This window comes from Sinocyclocheilus rhinocerous, unplaced genomic scaffold, assembly GCF_001515625.1.
Source record: "Sinocyclocheilus rhinocerous isolate Xijiao unplaced genomic scaffold, SAMN03320098_v1.1 scaffold85, whole genome shotgun sequence".
Classification (NCBI taxonomy): Eukaryota; Metazoa; Chordata; class Actinopteri; order Cypriniformes; family Cyprinidae; genus Sinocyclocheilus; species Sinocyclocheilus rhinocerous.
In genome coordinates this window covers 2071333-2090344 of record NW_015649998.1, presented here as the reverse complement: position 1 = coordinate 2090344, position 19012 = coordinate 2071333, and the positions used below count along the sequence as shown (strand labels likewise).

General features: G+C 35.6%; 1 protein-coding gene across 2 annotated transcripts in view; it reads left to right on the top strand.

The window, feature by feature from the left end:
• LOC107711106 (neuronal growth regulator 1-like) overlaps positions 1 to 19012 on the top strand; it is a 130048-nt gene that overhangs the window by 40921 nt on the left and 70115 nt on the right. For both annotated transcript variants that reach the window (XM_016516039.1, XM_016516040.1), the window contains exons 3-4: positions 9614 to 9739; positions 15933 to 16064. In XM_016516039.1, coding sequence (XP_016371525.1) covers positions 9614 to 9739; positions 15933 to 16064 — 258 coding nt within the window. The remainder of the gene's footprint in view (positions 1 to 9613; positions 9740 to 15932; positions 16065 to 19012) is intronic.

Here is a 19012-nt window from a genome sequence, read left to right as displayed (position 1 = left end):
GCCAATCACAACGCATTGGATAGCTGGCCAATCAGAGCACACCTCGCTTTTTCAGAACGATGAGCTTTGTAAAAATCGACGGTGCATAGAGGAGAAACAATAATGTACAGTATGTGGAAAATAATGTGTTTTTTTAACCTTAAACCGCATAAACACATTTCATTACACCAAATACACAAAATAATGTTCTTTTTAGCAACATCATATGACCCCTTTAAATACAGCCACGTTTAAGTGGATCTAAATATTAATTTTTCTGGAGTTTAATTGTTACTTTCATATGTATTGATGTATTTTCTTCACAGTGGGCAAATAAGTCAAAATAACTGTAAACTGCAACAATTATAGTGTCTTCAGAGGAGTGACTCCATTTGTGGTCTAAATTTATGGAGGAAAAAATTACATTTTTTTTTCCATCCTGCTCAGCAGTATAATTACTGATAATGTCCATGTGGAATAACATTTTACATCATAGTAGTGCGTGCAAATGGCCACTCTGCAAGCCTCATTTTTTATTGTGTTAAATGGGCATCGGTTAATATGGTATATTATTTTTTTTGTTTGTGAGGAAAACATTAATTCTACTGTTAGCTTTGCATATTATCATTGGCCGTCTATTCTAATCAATAATTTTAACTCCCTAACTGAATGGTTATTAAGAGAAGAATTCCACCAGTGTTGTTCTTTGAACAAACCTCCAATTGCCAGCTACAAATATTGGCATAAAGCTTTACATGTCTACCTGATAATCCCCTCTTCTCAGTGAATAAGCATAACCGTGAGGTCTGTTCTTGTGTACATAAGCTTTATGTGTATGAAGAAAATAATCAGCTTTCACTATAAACAGGCAATTAAAATAAATGACAGCAGAGGTCAGGTATGCTATTTGTGTGTCTTGTTTTTCTGGAGAGAAGTTTTTTTTTTTTTTCAAATAAAAACTAGTTGGAGTTCTGCAATTTCGCTAGGAAAATACATTTGTATGTATGTGTTCTCATATATGTGTGTATGTGCTGTGTATACTGTAGATTCCAAATATATATATATATATATATTCTTCACAGATAACAGAATGTACTTTTATGCATTTATATATTACAGTGTATATATACTGTACATATGGAATATGCTTTTACCTATTACTAATTATGTATTGACTTTTTTTATTACTTCATATCTATTTTACTAGCTTTTTCAATTTAGCCACCTATTACCTTGATAATAGCTCTGCACAATCTGGGCATTCTCTCAAGCAGTTTCATGAGTTGCCACCTGGGATGCTTTTTAAATTATATTGAAGGAGTTCCCATGTATCCCGGTTCCCTTGTTGGCTGCTTTTCCTTTGCTATCTGTTCCAACTCTTTTAAAATTATTAGCTCATTTAAATTGGTTGCAATTTTAGTTTTATAGAGAAATTCATATTTAGGCACAATATGTATTTGCTGCAACACATACATAAAACTGATGATTTTAATGAATATTTCATAGCTGTTATGTAGATATTTGTTTGGTCGCTGGCTTCGTCTCTCACATCCTAGTCATTACAAGATATTTCAATGATGGATATTTATCTAAATTTACTGGTAGGCTTGTATTGTGTGTTTCTTTTACAGGTTGGTGTATACGGTTGACACCTCAGTAGGAGGTGCTGACTCTCAGCACTGGCAAATTTGCTATTTTTTTTATCTGCATAAATCCACTGCCTGTAATTAACTAGAGAAAGATCACTGCGAGCTCCCTAACCCTCCTTGAGATAAAGCAAACTAATACAGGCCAATCATATCTGAAGATGTGTAGTTTTAGAGGCCGTAACCTGTAGCCCGTCGCTGAGTCTCTTCTATGTAATTATAATCAACAAAATGAATGTCCTCCTTTTTCACTCTCTTAGCCGAAGGCTGTTTCATGATCATGATGGATCTTTTGTCTTTAATAGAATCCATTACTTGAATGTATCTCTACATGATCTGGGATAATTAATAAGCACTGGTAAGAAAATATACACGCACTGTTGGGGTAATGACAACAACTAAAGAGAGAGAACAAAAGCGACAGGAAACACATGATGAACAGCGGTCTTGTAATAGGAATCGGTGAGTGGTAAACTTAATCTCCTGCAGGATTGTATCAAAAATGAAATTGCTAGATTGACTCTTACAGTGGCACAAATCCTTGAGCGCCAAATCGTATGTAATACGATTAAAACGTCTTATTTGTCCTTTGTGAAATTTGAACAGACTGTACTTGATGTATCCTGCACATTTGTGTGGACGAAACAGTTTTGCTAGGTCATTCTTTCTAGTCGACGGGTCAATACTGAGCATCACCAGAGAATGAGTGTGCTTGTTTGTTTTGTAGGGATCGAATGAGGATAGCCCACACACATTTTTCGGAGAATAATCACCAATCTTCTACACCACTTAAATCTTAGCCTTGTTTACCAGACAGTACCATTTATCATAGTCCACAGTGAGTCACCATTAAATAGAGCAGTTTGAGACCACCACATTATTCTTTTATAGATGTGCTCAGTTAGTGAATGACAGATCAAATGTATTGCTATTCTGCACATAGGCCTATATATCTAACTTAGCTAAATATTAGGAGTGATGGCCTGTTTGTCATGAGCATCCACCATTTTGTTTATTGTGGAAGATGAACCAAAGAAATAAGACAGCTTGGCACTGCGTACGTTCCAGTATTGTGGCAACAATGAAACGGAACAAAAAAAGATTAATTAAATTATTATTTCTGTTGTGGCGTCTTTTGAAGTCAATGACTTCTGTGGAAGAAGTTCAATTATGAAACATCGATTATCATGGTATATAGAGAAAGCGATAGCTCTACATTTCAAGGGCTTCTTTAACATTGAACTTCCAATTTTTTTGAAGTCACATAGTAGCTTTTTTAATGAACACACTGAAATTTTAAGTCGTTATTCACAAGAAATCACCTCTCCTTGACATCAACCAGGCTTTATTATGCTGAAATAATTGTTGGAATGAAGATTTTTATTTGGAATTGTTGTTAATTTGGCTACTTTTTTATTCAATTTTTTATTATATTTTTCTGATCTATTTCTGTACTCTTTTCCTTCTTTTATAATTTAGTTATGTGAGAAATTAGTTTCTTTACACACACACACACACACACACACAAATATATATATATTAGTGCTGGGCAACGATAAAAAAAAATTTGTTTTTTTTATCGCGATTAATCACATGATTGTCTGCGATTGATCGCGATGAATCGCATTGGTATGCACAAAATTCAATAATGCATTCAAAAGTAGTGTATTGTGCACTACTTTTCATTTAAAAGTACTGCTATTTGAACAAAAGTGCAATAACATTTGGTTTGCAAACACTTAAAACAAATAAGGTGCTTTTTTTTACAGCAGTATTCCTTTTACATAGCCTAGTAGCAGTTAAAATATTTCTTGTAAATCTCAATTTATAACATTAATGTAATCAAATTAAATATAAAACTAAAGCTATTTGTGTTTTTTATAGAAAATATTTTATAGTTTGTTATTGAAAAACAATTTATGCTCCGAGTCCAGAGCCTCGATCATAACATTATAACATTATCTCTGACTCTATAAAGGCTGCTGGGTAATTTGCCCCCTGACTAAGCATATAAAGAATTTAGGGGGAGCATTTAAATAATCCTGCGAATGCACTTAAAGAATGCAGAATCGAATCGTTAATCGAATCGCATCAAATTTAATTGTGAATCAAATCGGATTGAATTTGCAAAAACCATTCTTGAATCGAATTGAAACCCTATGAATCGTGAATCGAATTGATTCGCTGTTTACCCAAATATTCACAGCCCTAGTATTAATACTGACTATATTGTGTTAGGGTCATATATATAATATTCAGTTGATCAAAAGTAACAGTGAACATTAATATACATATACATATATTGATACGTACATACATACATACTGTATGTATATATCAAGCAAAAACAACACCGGTATCACTAGTTTGAAGTTCTCTAATCCAGCCTGCTTTATTTTTTTTTTTAGTGGAACATCATTAAGCTAGGTTAAGATGTTTTGAACTTCATCAAAAATGTCATGAAATATTAAGCCTCATTTTAGATTCTGTACCAGTGAGTCTGCACCTCACAGCAACTCTGCAAAGTCTTTAATGTGAAAGTTGATCCTTTCATGAATGCCTAATATTCCTCTCACTGATATCTCTGTTCATACTGTAAGCACTTCTGCTTATAGATTGAACTAATACAGTGTGCTGTAGAACAAAGCACTGGGTCTATGCCACAATGTTTCTTGTGTACCTTTTATATTGTATTAATATCTGAGATAAGACATAGATACATGATGGAACCAATGTTTACAAACAGCACCAGAATATTAGAAATGGTATTTCTTTTAATCATGCACTGATTCAAAGTGCTACATTTTCAATTAACTCTTCAACTGGACACGTTGTACCAAGAGAGCTCATGTACTGGGTCATGCACATTCTCACTGTCTCATGTCTCACGTTCTGTGGTATTACCAACTGAAGAAATCCCAGTGGGTAGAGCAGCCTGTCAGGGTTTGTGTTTTGTTTCTGTCTATGACACCTAATTAGGGATCTAAGTTGGTTGGTTTTAGCAGCCTTCAGGTTGTATGGGGAATTGGGAACCACTATGAACGAATGTGGAAACTGGCAGTTTTGCAAGTGTAGCATATTTCCACTTCCAGCCACATGAGTATATTTAAAATGCATGTGCATATTTGTATCACAGTATAGTCACTGGATCAAAATATTCAGTACTCCCTTGTAATGGTGTGCATGGATGAATCATAAGGAGTATTCCCAGCATGCACTCTGTTTTAAAACCTGTTAAGCTGAGTATTAAAGAAATAATTCACCCAAAAAATGAAAATTTGTGGAAAATGTACTCTCCCTCAGGCCATCCTAGACGAATATGTTTCTGCACTGGAACAGATTTGGAGAAATTTAACATGACCACTTGTTAACCAATGGATCCTCTGCATTGAATGGGTGCCGTCAGAATGAGAGTTCAAAGAGCTAATAAAAACATAACAAAAATGCAATTCAGACTGTTACTTCCAGCCTCTGTTGATAAATATGTTGGTGGATTTTGATGTAAGAAGACAACATGGGATGGACTTTTTTCACAAATATTGTGATATTTTTATCAGCTGACGGCACTCATTCACATCACTGCAGAGGATCCACTGGTGAGCAAGTGATGCAATGATAATTTTTCTACAAATCTTTTTTGATGACAAAACAAGCTCATCTACATCTTGGATGGCCTGAGGGTGAATTTGAAGCACATTTTTATTTTGCAGTGAACTATTTCTTTAGGGCAGCATCTTAACTGATTTGAAACAAGTTAGCAACACAAGGCTAATTTGGTGTTAGCATGTTGCTAGGCTAACAAAATAATACTGTAATAAGCATAAAAATATATACAATAGCACACACAAATATTTAGTATAATTGATGTTTTTTAATTAGACTGAATTATTTTTATCAATGATTTCAGTATTGCATAAATTATATTTTAAATTATATATACCATCTTACAACACCTTTTATTGAAGAATACATGTGATGTGTTTTTTTTCTTTCCTTTACTTTTTCCTTTGGTTCAGAAAAAGATCTTTGAAGGCAGAATAATCATGCTTCCTACCTTTTCAAACAGCCGTAGCATTGGGTTTGTGCCTATGATTTCTTCAAGTGCTGCCTATATGTTGGCAGCTTGCTAGCGTTTGGAACAGAGCCGCATTGTGAGTCACAAGGGTTGTTCAGGACACACAGGAGTGTATTATTATGATCAAATTGTTACTTACCCTCAGTTTCTCTTTCAGCTTAATTTAATGAATGTAATGTCTATCCTAACAGCTTCTTAACTGGTATGTTTTGTCTTACAAGTAGTTCGTAACAGGGTTATCAGACTGAAGGCTTTTCACACATGAGTTAATTTTTTTTGTCCATATCCATTTTTCGATTCCTCTGACTGATTTATATTATTTGACTCCAAACTGCAGTAGATTTCATTCGCATCATCGATATGATACAGTACAAGCAACTGTTTACAACTAGTTACATAATGCTGTATCTTTAGAGGAGAAGGTAAAAGAAATGGAAACATTCACCTTTTTTACTCCCTTTGGTTTTACTACCATAAAGAAAAATGCATGAACAGCACTTATGTGTCTGATTTGTAAGACACATTTGTATGAAAAATGCGAGTTACTAAAATGCAATTTCTGTGGAGAATAGTAGCAATTAGAAATACATTATTGTATAATAGACATTTATACGTCATCAACATTGGTTCTCTTCCACAAATTAAACCCAACTGCATTCAAACCAACTGCGTATCGTGCTGAAGTCCAAATGAACCATGCCTCCTTCAGGCAAACTTGTGCATGCCAAAGTTCACAAAAAAAAGACCAAACGAACTAAAAGCTCTAGTGTGAAAACTCTGATTTCAACAGTAGTATAGTATGTTTTACTTTGTCATTTAAATATAAGTCAACAGTTCTTGTGGAAAGGATAGGGGAAATTAATTTACAGTGGTCTCTGTATTTTTGGCATGGCATGCAACAGATATTAAAGGTTAATGAAGGGCTCAGCTCTGCAATAGAGTGCATCTTTTATTGTACTGCCTATTCCACTGGTAATTTACCATGCAGAGGCCTCATATATAAAATCAAAATTCACCTCATTTATGCTATAAATATTTAGACGATACTACAAGTCCATTTATTGAACAGCAGCCTTAACTTTTTTGTTTTGTTTTTTTTCATTCCTTTTCAGCCTGAAGACAACAAATAGATAAGACTGCATCTGATTTCTTTGCCTGTCTCTGCTCGGCTCTTTGCCTGTGCTAGTCTGCATTATGACAGGAGCCCACTTTTCCCTCAGCTCTGTAATTGGAATGTGGGCTGGCAGTAGGTGTGAAGCAATAGGGTCTTGGAATTGTGTGGCAGCAGTCAGCCCTGGAGAACCTGTCAGAATTTGTAGAAAGGCAAGCCATGTACTCCACTTTATTCAGAGGAAACTCTGCATTTTAATAGCTGTAAGCATTTCAGTAATTCAAGGTGGCGTCATTAGAGGCTTATTTATTCACTCTGGGGCTGAGAGACTGATAATGCCTTCCCCGTCAGCTGTGGCAGCTCCATCTCAGTGCCTCCCGCCGAGGAGAGGAGGGAGAATTAGAGTGGAATGGGCAAACATGACAATCGTGCAGCAGTTAATGAATTAAACGGAAAACAAAGCATCAGGTTGCCTTGAATAGGGCCTTGGGGTATGGCTTAACGTTGTCTTGTTTTTCTCTTGTCATCATTACCCTACCAATTGAACAGGCTGAGTGGAAATAAACAGGTTAAAAATAACTATGGCCGAAAGCGTCGAGGTTGACGCTCGGAAAGGATTCATAGAAAGTCAAATCGCGGTCAGACCTTGAGCTTGAGATTAAATAACACGTGCTTTCATTATGAACTTAGTGATAGTTAAAAGAGCATACCGGGATAGGTTGTTGACCTTTGCATCTGTTTATGCTGCCGTGTTCAGTGGAGTGTCAAGGCATACCGGTCCTTTCGGCTTTTCAGCTACTTGAAAATACAGAGAGGGTTTCATTTCATCTGATAATATACTCTGTATTCACAGGTGGTACACACAAGACCAGTAATGAAAGTCAAAACTGTCTTGGGCTGTAATGAGAGATATTTTTCAATGCACCAAATCCTCTGGATTTTTTTCCCGCCAATTTATAAGCTCAAAAAGCTCAATTGTTTCGACACAATTTTGCCATTATTGCATTAGAAGTAAAGAAGTGTCTGGAAAAAAAACTGTAATAAAATACTTCAAATCTCAAGGTGAGCATTTACCGAGAAAGTTCTAGAATAAATGGCAAGATTATGAAACTGATGTTTCTTTGAACATGTTCAGTTTAAAGATCTGCAGAGGCCCCACATCTCATTTAAAAGGCCGGTACCTGACTCCTCAGGCATTGACTAATAGGGTCTTGATCCTGTTGAAGGCAGATATGATCAGGCGACGAATGCAACATTTTCCATTTGTGCTATCAGTGATTGTGGACATTTGTCAACAGTGGGAGGAAGTTCAAGTAAACCTGCAGTGAAGAGCATGACAGTCAGAGGAGTGCTTTCAAACAATGAAAGGGTTCATATTAGAATTTCAACTCAACCATTTAGTGCCAGCAGATTACAAAAACCAAGATAAGAAAGACCTAAACTGGAGATCAAATAGTGTAGGAGTAAATAACATTGCTGTTTCTTTGCATGGTGACAAATGGCTGAATGTTTGGTGTCCTTATGCCCTCTTCAGCATGCTTTAAAGGATTTTGTTTTAATTCCGTCAGTGTCTTGTTTTCTTCTAATTGATTTCCCTCAGATGAGTATTGCTTATTCTTTAATAGCGATCATTCATGATTATATATATTGTGTCTGGTTATGCATGGATGCAATGGGGAGTCTGCCCGTCAGGAGAACTATTAATTGACATTTAAATAAAATAAAAGTTAATTACAACTCCATTTACTGTTTGAGAAGAACATATATAAATAGCTCTTGAGAAAGTTTGGTCATTATACATGGATTTTCAGTAATGCATGGTGTTTAGAATGTTATATTGTGAGGAGGGAGTCAAATAATCACAACCAGTTTAGTTAAATGCAATCCACTTCAAACAACCTGGCACAGAATCACAGTCAGACCTCAAAAAATGAACAAAGGGAATAGCTGATTTTGCAGAGTCCTGACATTTTATTGCCTTTTTATGTAGGAAAGCAAAACCAGGAGGTCAGACATTTATTCATAAATCCCTTGACAACTGATATTGTGGTTTTGAGAAAGAGTGGAGGCCCTGTGTGATGAAAGGTGGGATAAAGATTTTGTATTTTTTTTAGTTTGTAGCTGAGTGTGAGGTGCACCATCACACATGATATCATCATGCAACAGTGGCTAGTTACCCTCTATATATCTACCAGAAAACTATCACGGTAGTTTCTGGTTATGCTTCATGAAACATTTTATATCACTAGGCTCCTTGGCTTATGGACTATGCATACCCATATTATCACTTATTAAATCATATTACACTTAGACTTTATAATTACACTTGTGAATTAATCCTGGAATTTTCATCCTGTCAGAATGAAACCAGTGGAATAAGATTTTCATATAAATGGCTGTAATTCCTTAATAAAATTACAGATTTTCATGAAATTTGGTACAGATGCTTAGAACATCATTCTAAAGACAAATGACTGATTTTTGTGGGATTCGGTCTTGCTGTAACAACGAAAATGACTTTTGCGTTGGGCAGATCTGAAACTATATAGCTGCTTTTAGCCAATCAGCAATCATTGGACAATGTGAACAATGCCAAATAAAAGAAAACACGTATTCATTCAAAATATGAATGACAGACCTGTGACCTTATTTGGATAAAGTAGCATTGTGTTTGGACCCCGAAAGCTGCTGCTTGCAGCTTGTCTCTTGTTGTTGTTCATATACTTGAATTTCTAGATCCAGGCTTTTGGCATTGAGCTCATTTGCAGCTTTGTGTATCTAACTGTTTGTTTTGTTCCACAGTTCCTCCCAAAATCTATGACATTTCATCAGACATTACGGTAAACGAAGGCAGCAATGTTTCACTCATCTGCTCAGCCAGTGGGAAACCAGAGCCCAAAATCTCTTGGAGACACATCTCCCCATCAGGTGAGTTCAAATCAGTTAAAATACGTCACAATAAGTTAGACAGAATTTGACATTGACTTCAAAACACAGCAGGAATGTCTGTCCAGGTTGTTCAGTGTGTTGGAGTTTAGAGGCTCAGAAGATTATGATGAAACTAAGATGTTTCTTTTTTAAACCCTCTATAATGAACTGAGTTTAGGAGAAGGCTTTTAATCAATTATCGCTTCAATTTGCTGTTGTTCTCAGAAAGACTTCTTAGTTTTAAGTTATCATTCTGCTGCAGGGTAAACAACATGTGAGGGTACATCAACCTCATTTTTACCTTTCATAGTTTATATTCAGCTGTTAAAGCAAAAACTTTGGCATATTTTCAAAGCGAATTGAAAATTCAGTGCACAGCAGTATATTTGAGTGCTTGTGAATTTTTATTGAAGTCAGCTGCACTTATCTTTGGACTGCTATATTTATTTCATTCTCCAGTGTGTTTTGTGATCGAATTGCTTTTTGCGATTCTAATCTAAAGACTTTGAAGTGTCATGAAACCACTACTTACCAAAGGTAGGATACTTCAAATTATAGAAACACTTAAAACCAGATGATAAGTGTGCCAGTAATTTAAAAAAAAAGTCCTCAGACAACCGTCCTGCAAATGGTGAACTTTCACTTATGGCCAACAGATTCAGTCTGGCCCAGATGTGACTGAAAGCCATTTGTCTGAACTATTCTTCTTCAGCCTAATTAACTTCTGTGTGGGCAGAGAGGATGACAATGAGTAAGAGCCAGTGACAATAGAACATTTTTTATGATACTGCTGCTTCTGCCACTGAAGGTTGTGATGTACTGAAAAGATTCATTTACAGTATTTAAATAGTCGCTGTGATATTGTCAAGGATTCACATGCTGACAGAGAGCAAAGTCAAAACGACACAAAAAATGTGTTTGAAACTTCTACAAATGTACAAATGTATTCATTTTTTCTCTGGACAAGCCAATATGTTCAGACTGAATACATTATTGCGCACCATCACGTATAACAGTATTTGGTGCACATATGGCAGCACTGTGGTAATCGTCAGAGCTGTAATCACAGCAGCTCCTGGACTGAGATTTCCAGTGGTTCTTGAATGACCCTGCAGGAGGCTGAACCTGCAACCTAGCACCACTAGATTTAATTGCCGAAACACTCTAAGTGCATTTGGCCTTATACGTTTCTTGTGTGTGTGTCATCAGACCTTTGACTTCTGTGCCTCTCATTGTTGCTTAGAATATAGACTTTTCATCAATACAAATGGGGTAATTAGTCTTAAAGACCTTTTAAAGACATTATGCATTTAAGACTTCTCAAAGACCTCTGACTTGTAATGATCAACAGATTTCAATCTGACTCAAAGGTTTGGTCCCCAGGAAGCATTTGTTATAAATGGTAGTTGACTGAACAGCTTGATCGCATTAGTATGCACAAAGAATAGTTCACCCCCCCCCCCAAAAAAAAAGTAATAATAATAATAATTTACTTGCCCTCATGTCACTCAAAACCCATAAGACTTTGGTTAATCTTATTTTTAATGAAACCTGAGTGGTAATCACATATGGTAAACATGGAATAAAAGTTTAATTAATTTTTTATTTTAAAATTAAATCTGTTCATCATATAAAGCAATCATATCTCTTCACAAGACTTCACTGAAAGAAAAATATCTGTAGAATAACAGAAAAAGCACTGGCAGCTCATTACTGGGACATTATGCATTCATTTTACAGACATTTCTGTTAACCCTAAAACACAGTACAATAAAGTGCAAAATTCAAAATGGAGGTAAAACAAACAAAAAAACCCCCAGAAAATTCCTACATTGTGCCCTATTTTAGCAGATTTTTTAGAGTCTTGGATTAAACACTCGATTCTTATGGATTCATTTTACAATGCCTTTATAACCTCTTTGGATCTTTTAAGATTTAATTATGTGGACTTTCAATGAATAGACATAGACCTCTCAGATTACATTAAAAATAGTCAAATTTGTGTTAGGAAGATTAACCAAAGTATTGTGGGTTTAGAAGGATATGAGGGTGAGTAAATAATGAATAAAACATTGTCGTGAGAACTATCCCAATGTTTAAATACAGATTTTAGTGAACAACATACAATATGGATGTACTGACATAATCTAAAATACAGTGTGAATCCTTTATGTTACAAATGTATATTTGTATAGTCACATTTAACTATGATACACATTACCGAATAAAACCGATAAAATGTCAGATTACATAAATGCATTAAGTAAATGTGATGCTGTTGAACATATTTAATGTCAGCCTATTAATTCCATGAATTCAATAATTAATGATACGTTACTAAAGCATGATCATAAGCAAAATGCTTGTTTTAGATGCTGTCAATAATGTGCGCTTCAGTTTCTAAAACATGTGCTAGAACCATACATTACGTACGAACGTGTTAAACTGACTCGCAAATACAGCACACTCTCACCGCTGTAGATTTTAAATGAGAACTAAATGAGAAATTCCTTGTCTAAGCTTTAAATCACACTCTTTTAATACTTTCAGTACTCAGGGCATTTAAAATTGCTTTACAGACATGATTTCAAATGCTGTTGACTAGATGAAGATAGATCCTAAAGCGAGCCCTATATAGAGACGTAGTGAGGCTACAGGGCGGCCTCACGCTCTCTGTACAGCCTGGCCCAGCACGCTTGATCCCAAACATGCTTTCATAAGCTTTTTCCATTGTGATTTAAGGCCTCGGGATATAAGGAACTCTGACCTTTCAAATAGCTGACTATAACACTTCAGATTTGATTTTTTTTCTCATATGATAAGGCTACAGTGAAGCGTTCAATTGTCCTTTGTCAATCCTTTGTTCGTGCCTCTGCCTCCCAAAATTGTCTTTACTCTGGTTTATTGTTTCCTGAACAATAGCTCCGTACTCTGCACTGACAGTCTGTCTAAACATCACCAAATGGTTTCAATACAATGACCAGCTCTTAAAGAGTGCTCGGACAGATATTCAGCAATTGTTTTGGGGCACTTTGGGACAATGAGGAGGCTATCAGGGTTAAGGTGAGATACCGGAAATGGAAAAAGTGGAGGCGGTTCAGGTGCGTGTGCGAGATTGAGCGAGCAAGTATGTGTGGCGGTTGAATGATGGTTGATGGTTCATTGTTGACAACTCAATGAATGCCTGGGGGAAGCCTCTCATAATGCAACATTTGGGCTGCCGCAGTGTTCTCTCACGGGTTAATGGAAAAGATGTACAGAGAACTGCCACCTTAACCCATAATGTATTCTTCACCAGCGCTCATCATATCAGCAGCAGGCAGACCTCAAGGAAATGTACTTTGTGCTCTTTACACAATGTGGGGAAAGTGCTTACTGTGACTGCACTTAACACAGAGCAATGTGGAATCCTAGATTAACCTTGCTGTGATTTGGCTAATTTGGTTGGAGTGACATTTCCCAGAGGCTATGACAAGTCTCTCTTGAGCTTTCAAATAACTCTTAACACGCACAATTCGGGAGGCGGTCGATATATTTCTGGCACGTAATCAGTGTCCATTAAGCCTTTAAGATGCTCCAGTTTGCTGTTTTTTTTGTTTATAGCAAACAAGTTGGTTTATATAACAAAGGTTGATTTCACTAAACCTTGGTAATTTCCTCTTTTGGTGTAATCAGTAAGATAAATGATGGCTCATTGTGAAGTCTCTGTTAGAAAAAAGAAAATAAATCACTGAAGTAAGGGAATTATGGAGTGAGTTAATCACTGATAAAGATCCCTCTGGTTTTTAGCTGGAGGAAGAAATATGGTAATTTGTAGTCGATGTTTGTTAATTTTGTAAGTTTGACTTTTACCTGGAACAGTTGTTTTGATAATGTGACGACTGCCATTGCTGTGATTTAAAACAGTTTGCCCTGAAAAAGTATACATAATTAAGTGAGTGTGGTTTTCATTTAATTACGCACAAAAGATCAAACCAAGTGATAACTGTAAATAGATAGCCTTTCTCAGAAACAACACTTTTCTTGGCTATTTTTGCAATATTTGACTAACTGGTCATTTTTCATTTAGATGGTTGAAGTCGTTTTTCTCACAGGTGTTTTAGCACCTTGTTAAAATGATGTATTATTAAAAATATATTTTTGGAAAATATTTTGCTTAAAGTATGCACAGGCTATTTTTATTTCAAATAAATGCCACTTTGTTTGGCATTCTGCAATCTAATGCAATTGCATTACAGTGTTATACATTTTTTAAAGAGTGGCTCAAGTGTCCAAATACATTTTGGTGCCACTGTATATCAGAACAGTATAACATTTAAACAGTATAAAATTTTGAAAAAAAAATTAACTTAAAAAAACCATGAAATTCAGATTTATTTTTAGATTTATTTAAATTAACGGAAACTAGTTTTAGGTAATAATAACAATTCAGTTTAGTTAACTAAATTTTACAGCTTAAATCTTGATGGGTGAACAATCTCATACTATGATGTTTACTTCTTTTGCTCTGATGTCCAACTGCCTTTTCATCTTTGTATAGCCAAATATGGGTTGTTTTGCATGAATGTGTTTGATACAATTTATCCTATTTTACAGTCTTTGCCTCTATTCATTTGTAAAGCATTGGGAGCCAAATAGCACCTTGTCAGCTCAGATACACATCTTAGTCAGTTCCTTGATAACCCCAAAGAAAACTATTTTGTTCAATTGTTCAGTTTGTTACCTGCTATACAGAGGTAATTGTTTTCATGCAACACACAAATATTCATGCAAATTACAAAAGCATGGAATAATTTGGAGCTCTTGTGTTTCTATCAGTGTTGTAGCAGCTAGTCAGAATGATATTTGTGCAAGGAACAGATCAAAATTTTAGATTATGACAGAAGTAGTGATTTCTGATTTGTGAAAGAATCATTCTTTTAAGTCAGATCCTTTGAAGGAATCAGTTGATCCAGTTTACAAAAACAATCTGAATGATTTTTTTTTTTACTCAGATTGATCTGGTTCTCAAGATCAACTGACTCAAATCCAGTGGTGGACGAAGTACACAAATCGAGTACTTGAGTGTTCGTTCTTGAATCAGACACCGCTTCTGCGTCTCGGAGCACGTGATATATTATAAGGAGTAACGATATGTTTTATGAAATGTAGTGAAGTAAAAAGTACGATCTTATGCTTTGGAATGTAGTGAAGTAAAAGTAAAAGTTACTCAAAATAAAACGACTCCAGTAAAGTACAGATACTTGAAAAATGTACTTAAGTACAGTAACGAAGTAAAGCTACTCCGTTACTGTCCACCACTGCTCAAATCAGATCTCAGCTGTTAACAGCTGACTGGGCAGCGATATCAATGAATAAAAATATCCATATCCATCTGTTTGTCATACAAAGCTCCTGTATGGCTTCAGAAGAGTTGCAATGTAGTGCATAAAACACTACAATCCCTATTCATTGTAATTGCATGGAAAACTGCTATGCATAAGGGTGAGTAAATGATGACACCATTTTTGTTTTTAGGGGAACCAACTATCCCTTTAAAGCTTTTTTGATGTCGGATCTTGAAGCTCTATGATGCTTTACAAAAGACTTGGTGAAAACACACCCCTCCTAAAGCCTCTCCATCCTCCTTTTTTTGCATCGCTCTCTGTGCTGTTTTTATTCTGTGGGGGTTTTGCTGAGTCAGAGGCTTCTCATCCATATGCCAGTGCAGGATTTACCTCTCTGTACCATGAGAGATATTCACCTCACTGTAAAGTGGGATATAAATAGGTTTCACTGAGGAATATTACAATAAGGTTGGATCTGGTCTGGGGAACCTGGGGAGGTTTTTAGTCCAGTAGAAGCGTGGCAGCCCCACGCTGTGCTATATTGCCTCTCATTACTCAAGGACCTCAAGTCATATTTGTCATATTGGCACAGTTCTGATTTCCTCACAGTATTTGACTCCAATAATATTCCTCACTGTGTGAATCAGGCTCACAGAGGAGATGCTTCCCACTGGATGTCTAGCCAACAAAGCAATTATGTGCCTTAATAAAGCTTTTTTCAGTTTTCTGGGTGCACTTGGGCATCTTTTACTGGCTGTTGAGACTCAATGGTGTTTGTACCTTTAAGCATTTAAACATTAATTAATACATGCCTGCAGAAGAACGTTTCTGAAGGATTGTGCTTGTTTATTTTCTTGCGTTCACAGCCAAGAAGTATGAAAGCGGGGAGTATTTAAATATCACAGGCATCACTCGGGATCAAGCTGGGGACTATGAGTGCGGCGCTGAAAATGACATCGCTTCACCCGACACCAAGACCGTGAGAGTAACAGTCAACTGTGAGTACCATATACTACTTCTTTTGTTTCTGTTTGTTTACTGTCAGACAGTGTAGATTAACATGCACAATGACATTGAGTCTTTTTTTGCCCTCTTACTGGAGATACCAGCTCTGTTCCATAACCTAGTGAGGCTGTCAACTGTCTACTGCATCCTAACTGGAATGGGACTTTGTAAGTGACCGATTTGGAAAGCTCTACATAGGCAGCAACTCCATGCATCATATAAATAGCAGTCCTCTTGGAAAGCACACAGAAAACTTGACTCGCAGGTGATCTAAAGAGAGCGCGGTGTTAGCATGTTGCTAAGCTAATGGCACAGTAAATGTGTTCAAATCATTTTTAAATTACACTAAACTTATCGATACTGACTGAAATATAAAGAGTTCATATTTGAAATATCATTCAAATTAATAATGTAATGCTATATATTATTATATAGTCACACTTTAGATTAGGGACCAATTCTCACTATTAACTAACTGTTAATTATGACTTTGGCTTCAATAAACTCCTAATTTGCTGCAAATGGGGTACGATTAAGGGATCTAAAATATGGTAATGCAGAATAAGGCATTAATATGTGCTTTATAAGTACTAATAAACAGCCAATATGCTAGCTAATTAGCAAATAATTAATAGTGAGAATTGATCCTTAAAATAAATAATTGTTATGTTTATATTAATATAATTATAGTAATTATAGGTAATTATTGTTAACTAAAACGGAAACTTAAACCATGAAAAATGTGTTACTTCAAATAAAATAAGCACCTTTTTTTAGCTAAACATTTGTCATCCATCTTGTATTCAGTTTCAGCTCATCGCAGTACATTATGGAATTGTTGTCTTCACAAAGACTACATGCAGTGCTGCTTTCGAATTTGGCATTCGTAGGCTGCTCGCTAGAATTGGAAACAGAATTACAGTCTTCCTTCTGTATCTCTAAGGTAGGCTGGGGTGGAAATTAGAATAGAATTCATGGTACTGGAGTTTCTTAATATTTAACGAGAGAATTCCCTTTTTTGTCTGGGATGGGATGATTAATTTTCAGTGAGGAATGGTCTCAGTGTTATACGGAGTCTTCTATTATGCAGGTAATGAGTCTCTCAAAGTGTGAAAAGACAGTAATGAGCACTCCAAGCATTAATGAATTATACTGACTTTACCCATCATGCTCATAGTGAGGATCTGCCTGCTGCCAAATACAAGGGGAAGGACACTTGACAGTTCCTCTTCCTCCTCTTTTCTCTTTTAAGTCATTTTGTCTCATCTGCGGTCACAGGGATCATTAATCTCTTTGTCTCCGTATATACCATATGCTGAATCACGGCACAGCGAGAGCACATAAATCAGATAGGCCGACACTCACACCAGAATATATGTGGCGTTCAGACCATCAAACGCCAGCTCCCTTTACTATCATGCAAACACAGACTAATGGGCAGATAACCACTTGGAAATGTCAAGATTTGAGCGGGAATGGCTAGATGACAAGGATGAAGTCATAAGTCATATCACATCTCCTCCCTGTCGATTGTATTGACACTCTCTAATGAGGAGTGAAGCTGAGAAGATAGAGGAACGGCTCAGTGCTGAGTCTGCTGGGCCGCAATTCTGCAGCTTAATGACCATTTTCAATGAGCAATCCATTTATTTTATAGCCACTATTTTTTGCTCTATTCTGCATATGTTTGAGTTTTATCGGCTTGGATGGAGGCAAGGGGTCAGGGTTTGTTTGGTTAGCATGACCCAGTTAGCTCATGCGGGTAGATGTCGTATCTACACCATCTGGGGGCATCTTTCTCCATTGGCAGCCATTCAGATCCAAGGCCTGATGAAATATAATTTGATGAATACAGAAAAACTGAAAAACAGCAATATTGTGAAGTACTATTATTATTATCTATTTTAAAATATAATTTATTCCTGTAATGACAAAGCTAAATTTTACTCCAGTCTTTAGTGTCACATGATCCTTCAGAAATCACCTAAATTTGATGATTGGCAGTTTGGTTATTATCAGTTTGTTATTGGTGCTCAATTATTAACTATGATTGTTATTATCAATGTTGAACACAGTTTGTCCTGCTTAATATTTTTGTGGAAGCCATGGTACATTTTTTTTCAGGATTTTTAATAAATGAACAGCATTTATTTGAAATAAAAAAATATTTTGTAACAGTATAAATATCTTTTCTGTCAGTTTTGATCAGTTTAATGCATCCTTAGGGATTTTTTAAAAACGAAATATCTCCCTTTGGAGTGGACTTTGAGATGTGTAACTTTCTAGATCTGTTTTATGCCCAAACATACACACTACACACTGACTAAAATTAAAAAAGTGAAAAAGCATAATATGTGAAATTTTAAAGTAAAACTGTATTTTCTTGTAAAACATACTCCAATATTCTGTTTCATTTACAACTTTGTACACTCACTGTACTTGCATTGTTTTCTTCCTTAGATTAATGCCTTCAGCTTGTATACGTATATATATATATATATATATATATTACTTAAACTTTTGAATGATATTGCATTACAGTTTCCACAAAAATATGAAGCAGCACAACTATTTTCAACATTTGATGGTAATGAGAAATGTTTCTTGAGCAGCAAATCAGCATATTATATTTTAAAATATATTAAAATAAAACAATTGTTTTAAATTGAAAATATTATTTAAATATTAGTGTTTTACTGTATTTTCCATCAAATGAATGCAGCCATTGCGAGCAATGAGCATTAGAGACTTCTTTCAAAAACACTTCTTTCATTTGACTGGTAGTGTGTATAAAGCAGGAGAAAAAAGGAAATTCTGTATTTCTTCAGCACAGACCGACAGCATAAGTCATAACTGACGTTCTTAAAAAAATTTTTAAATTATTATTCTAACCAAATGTTTAATATATATATATATATATATATATATATATGTAACGATT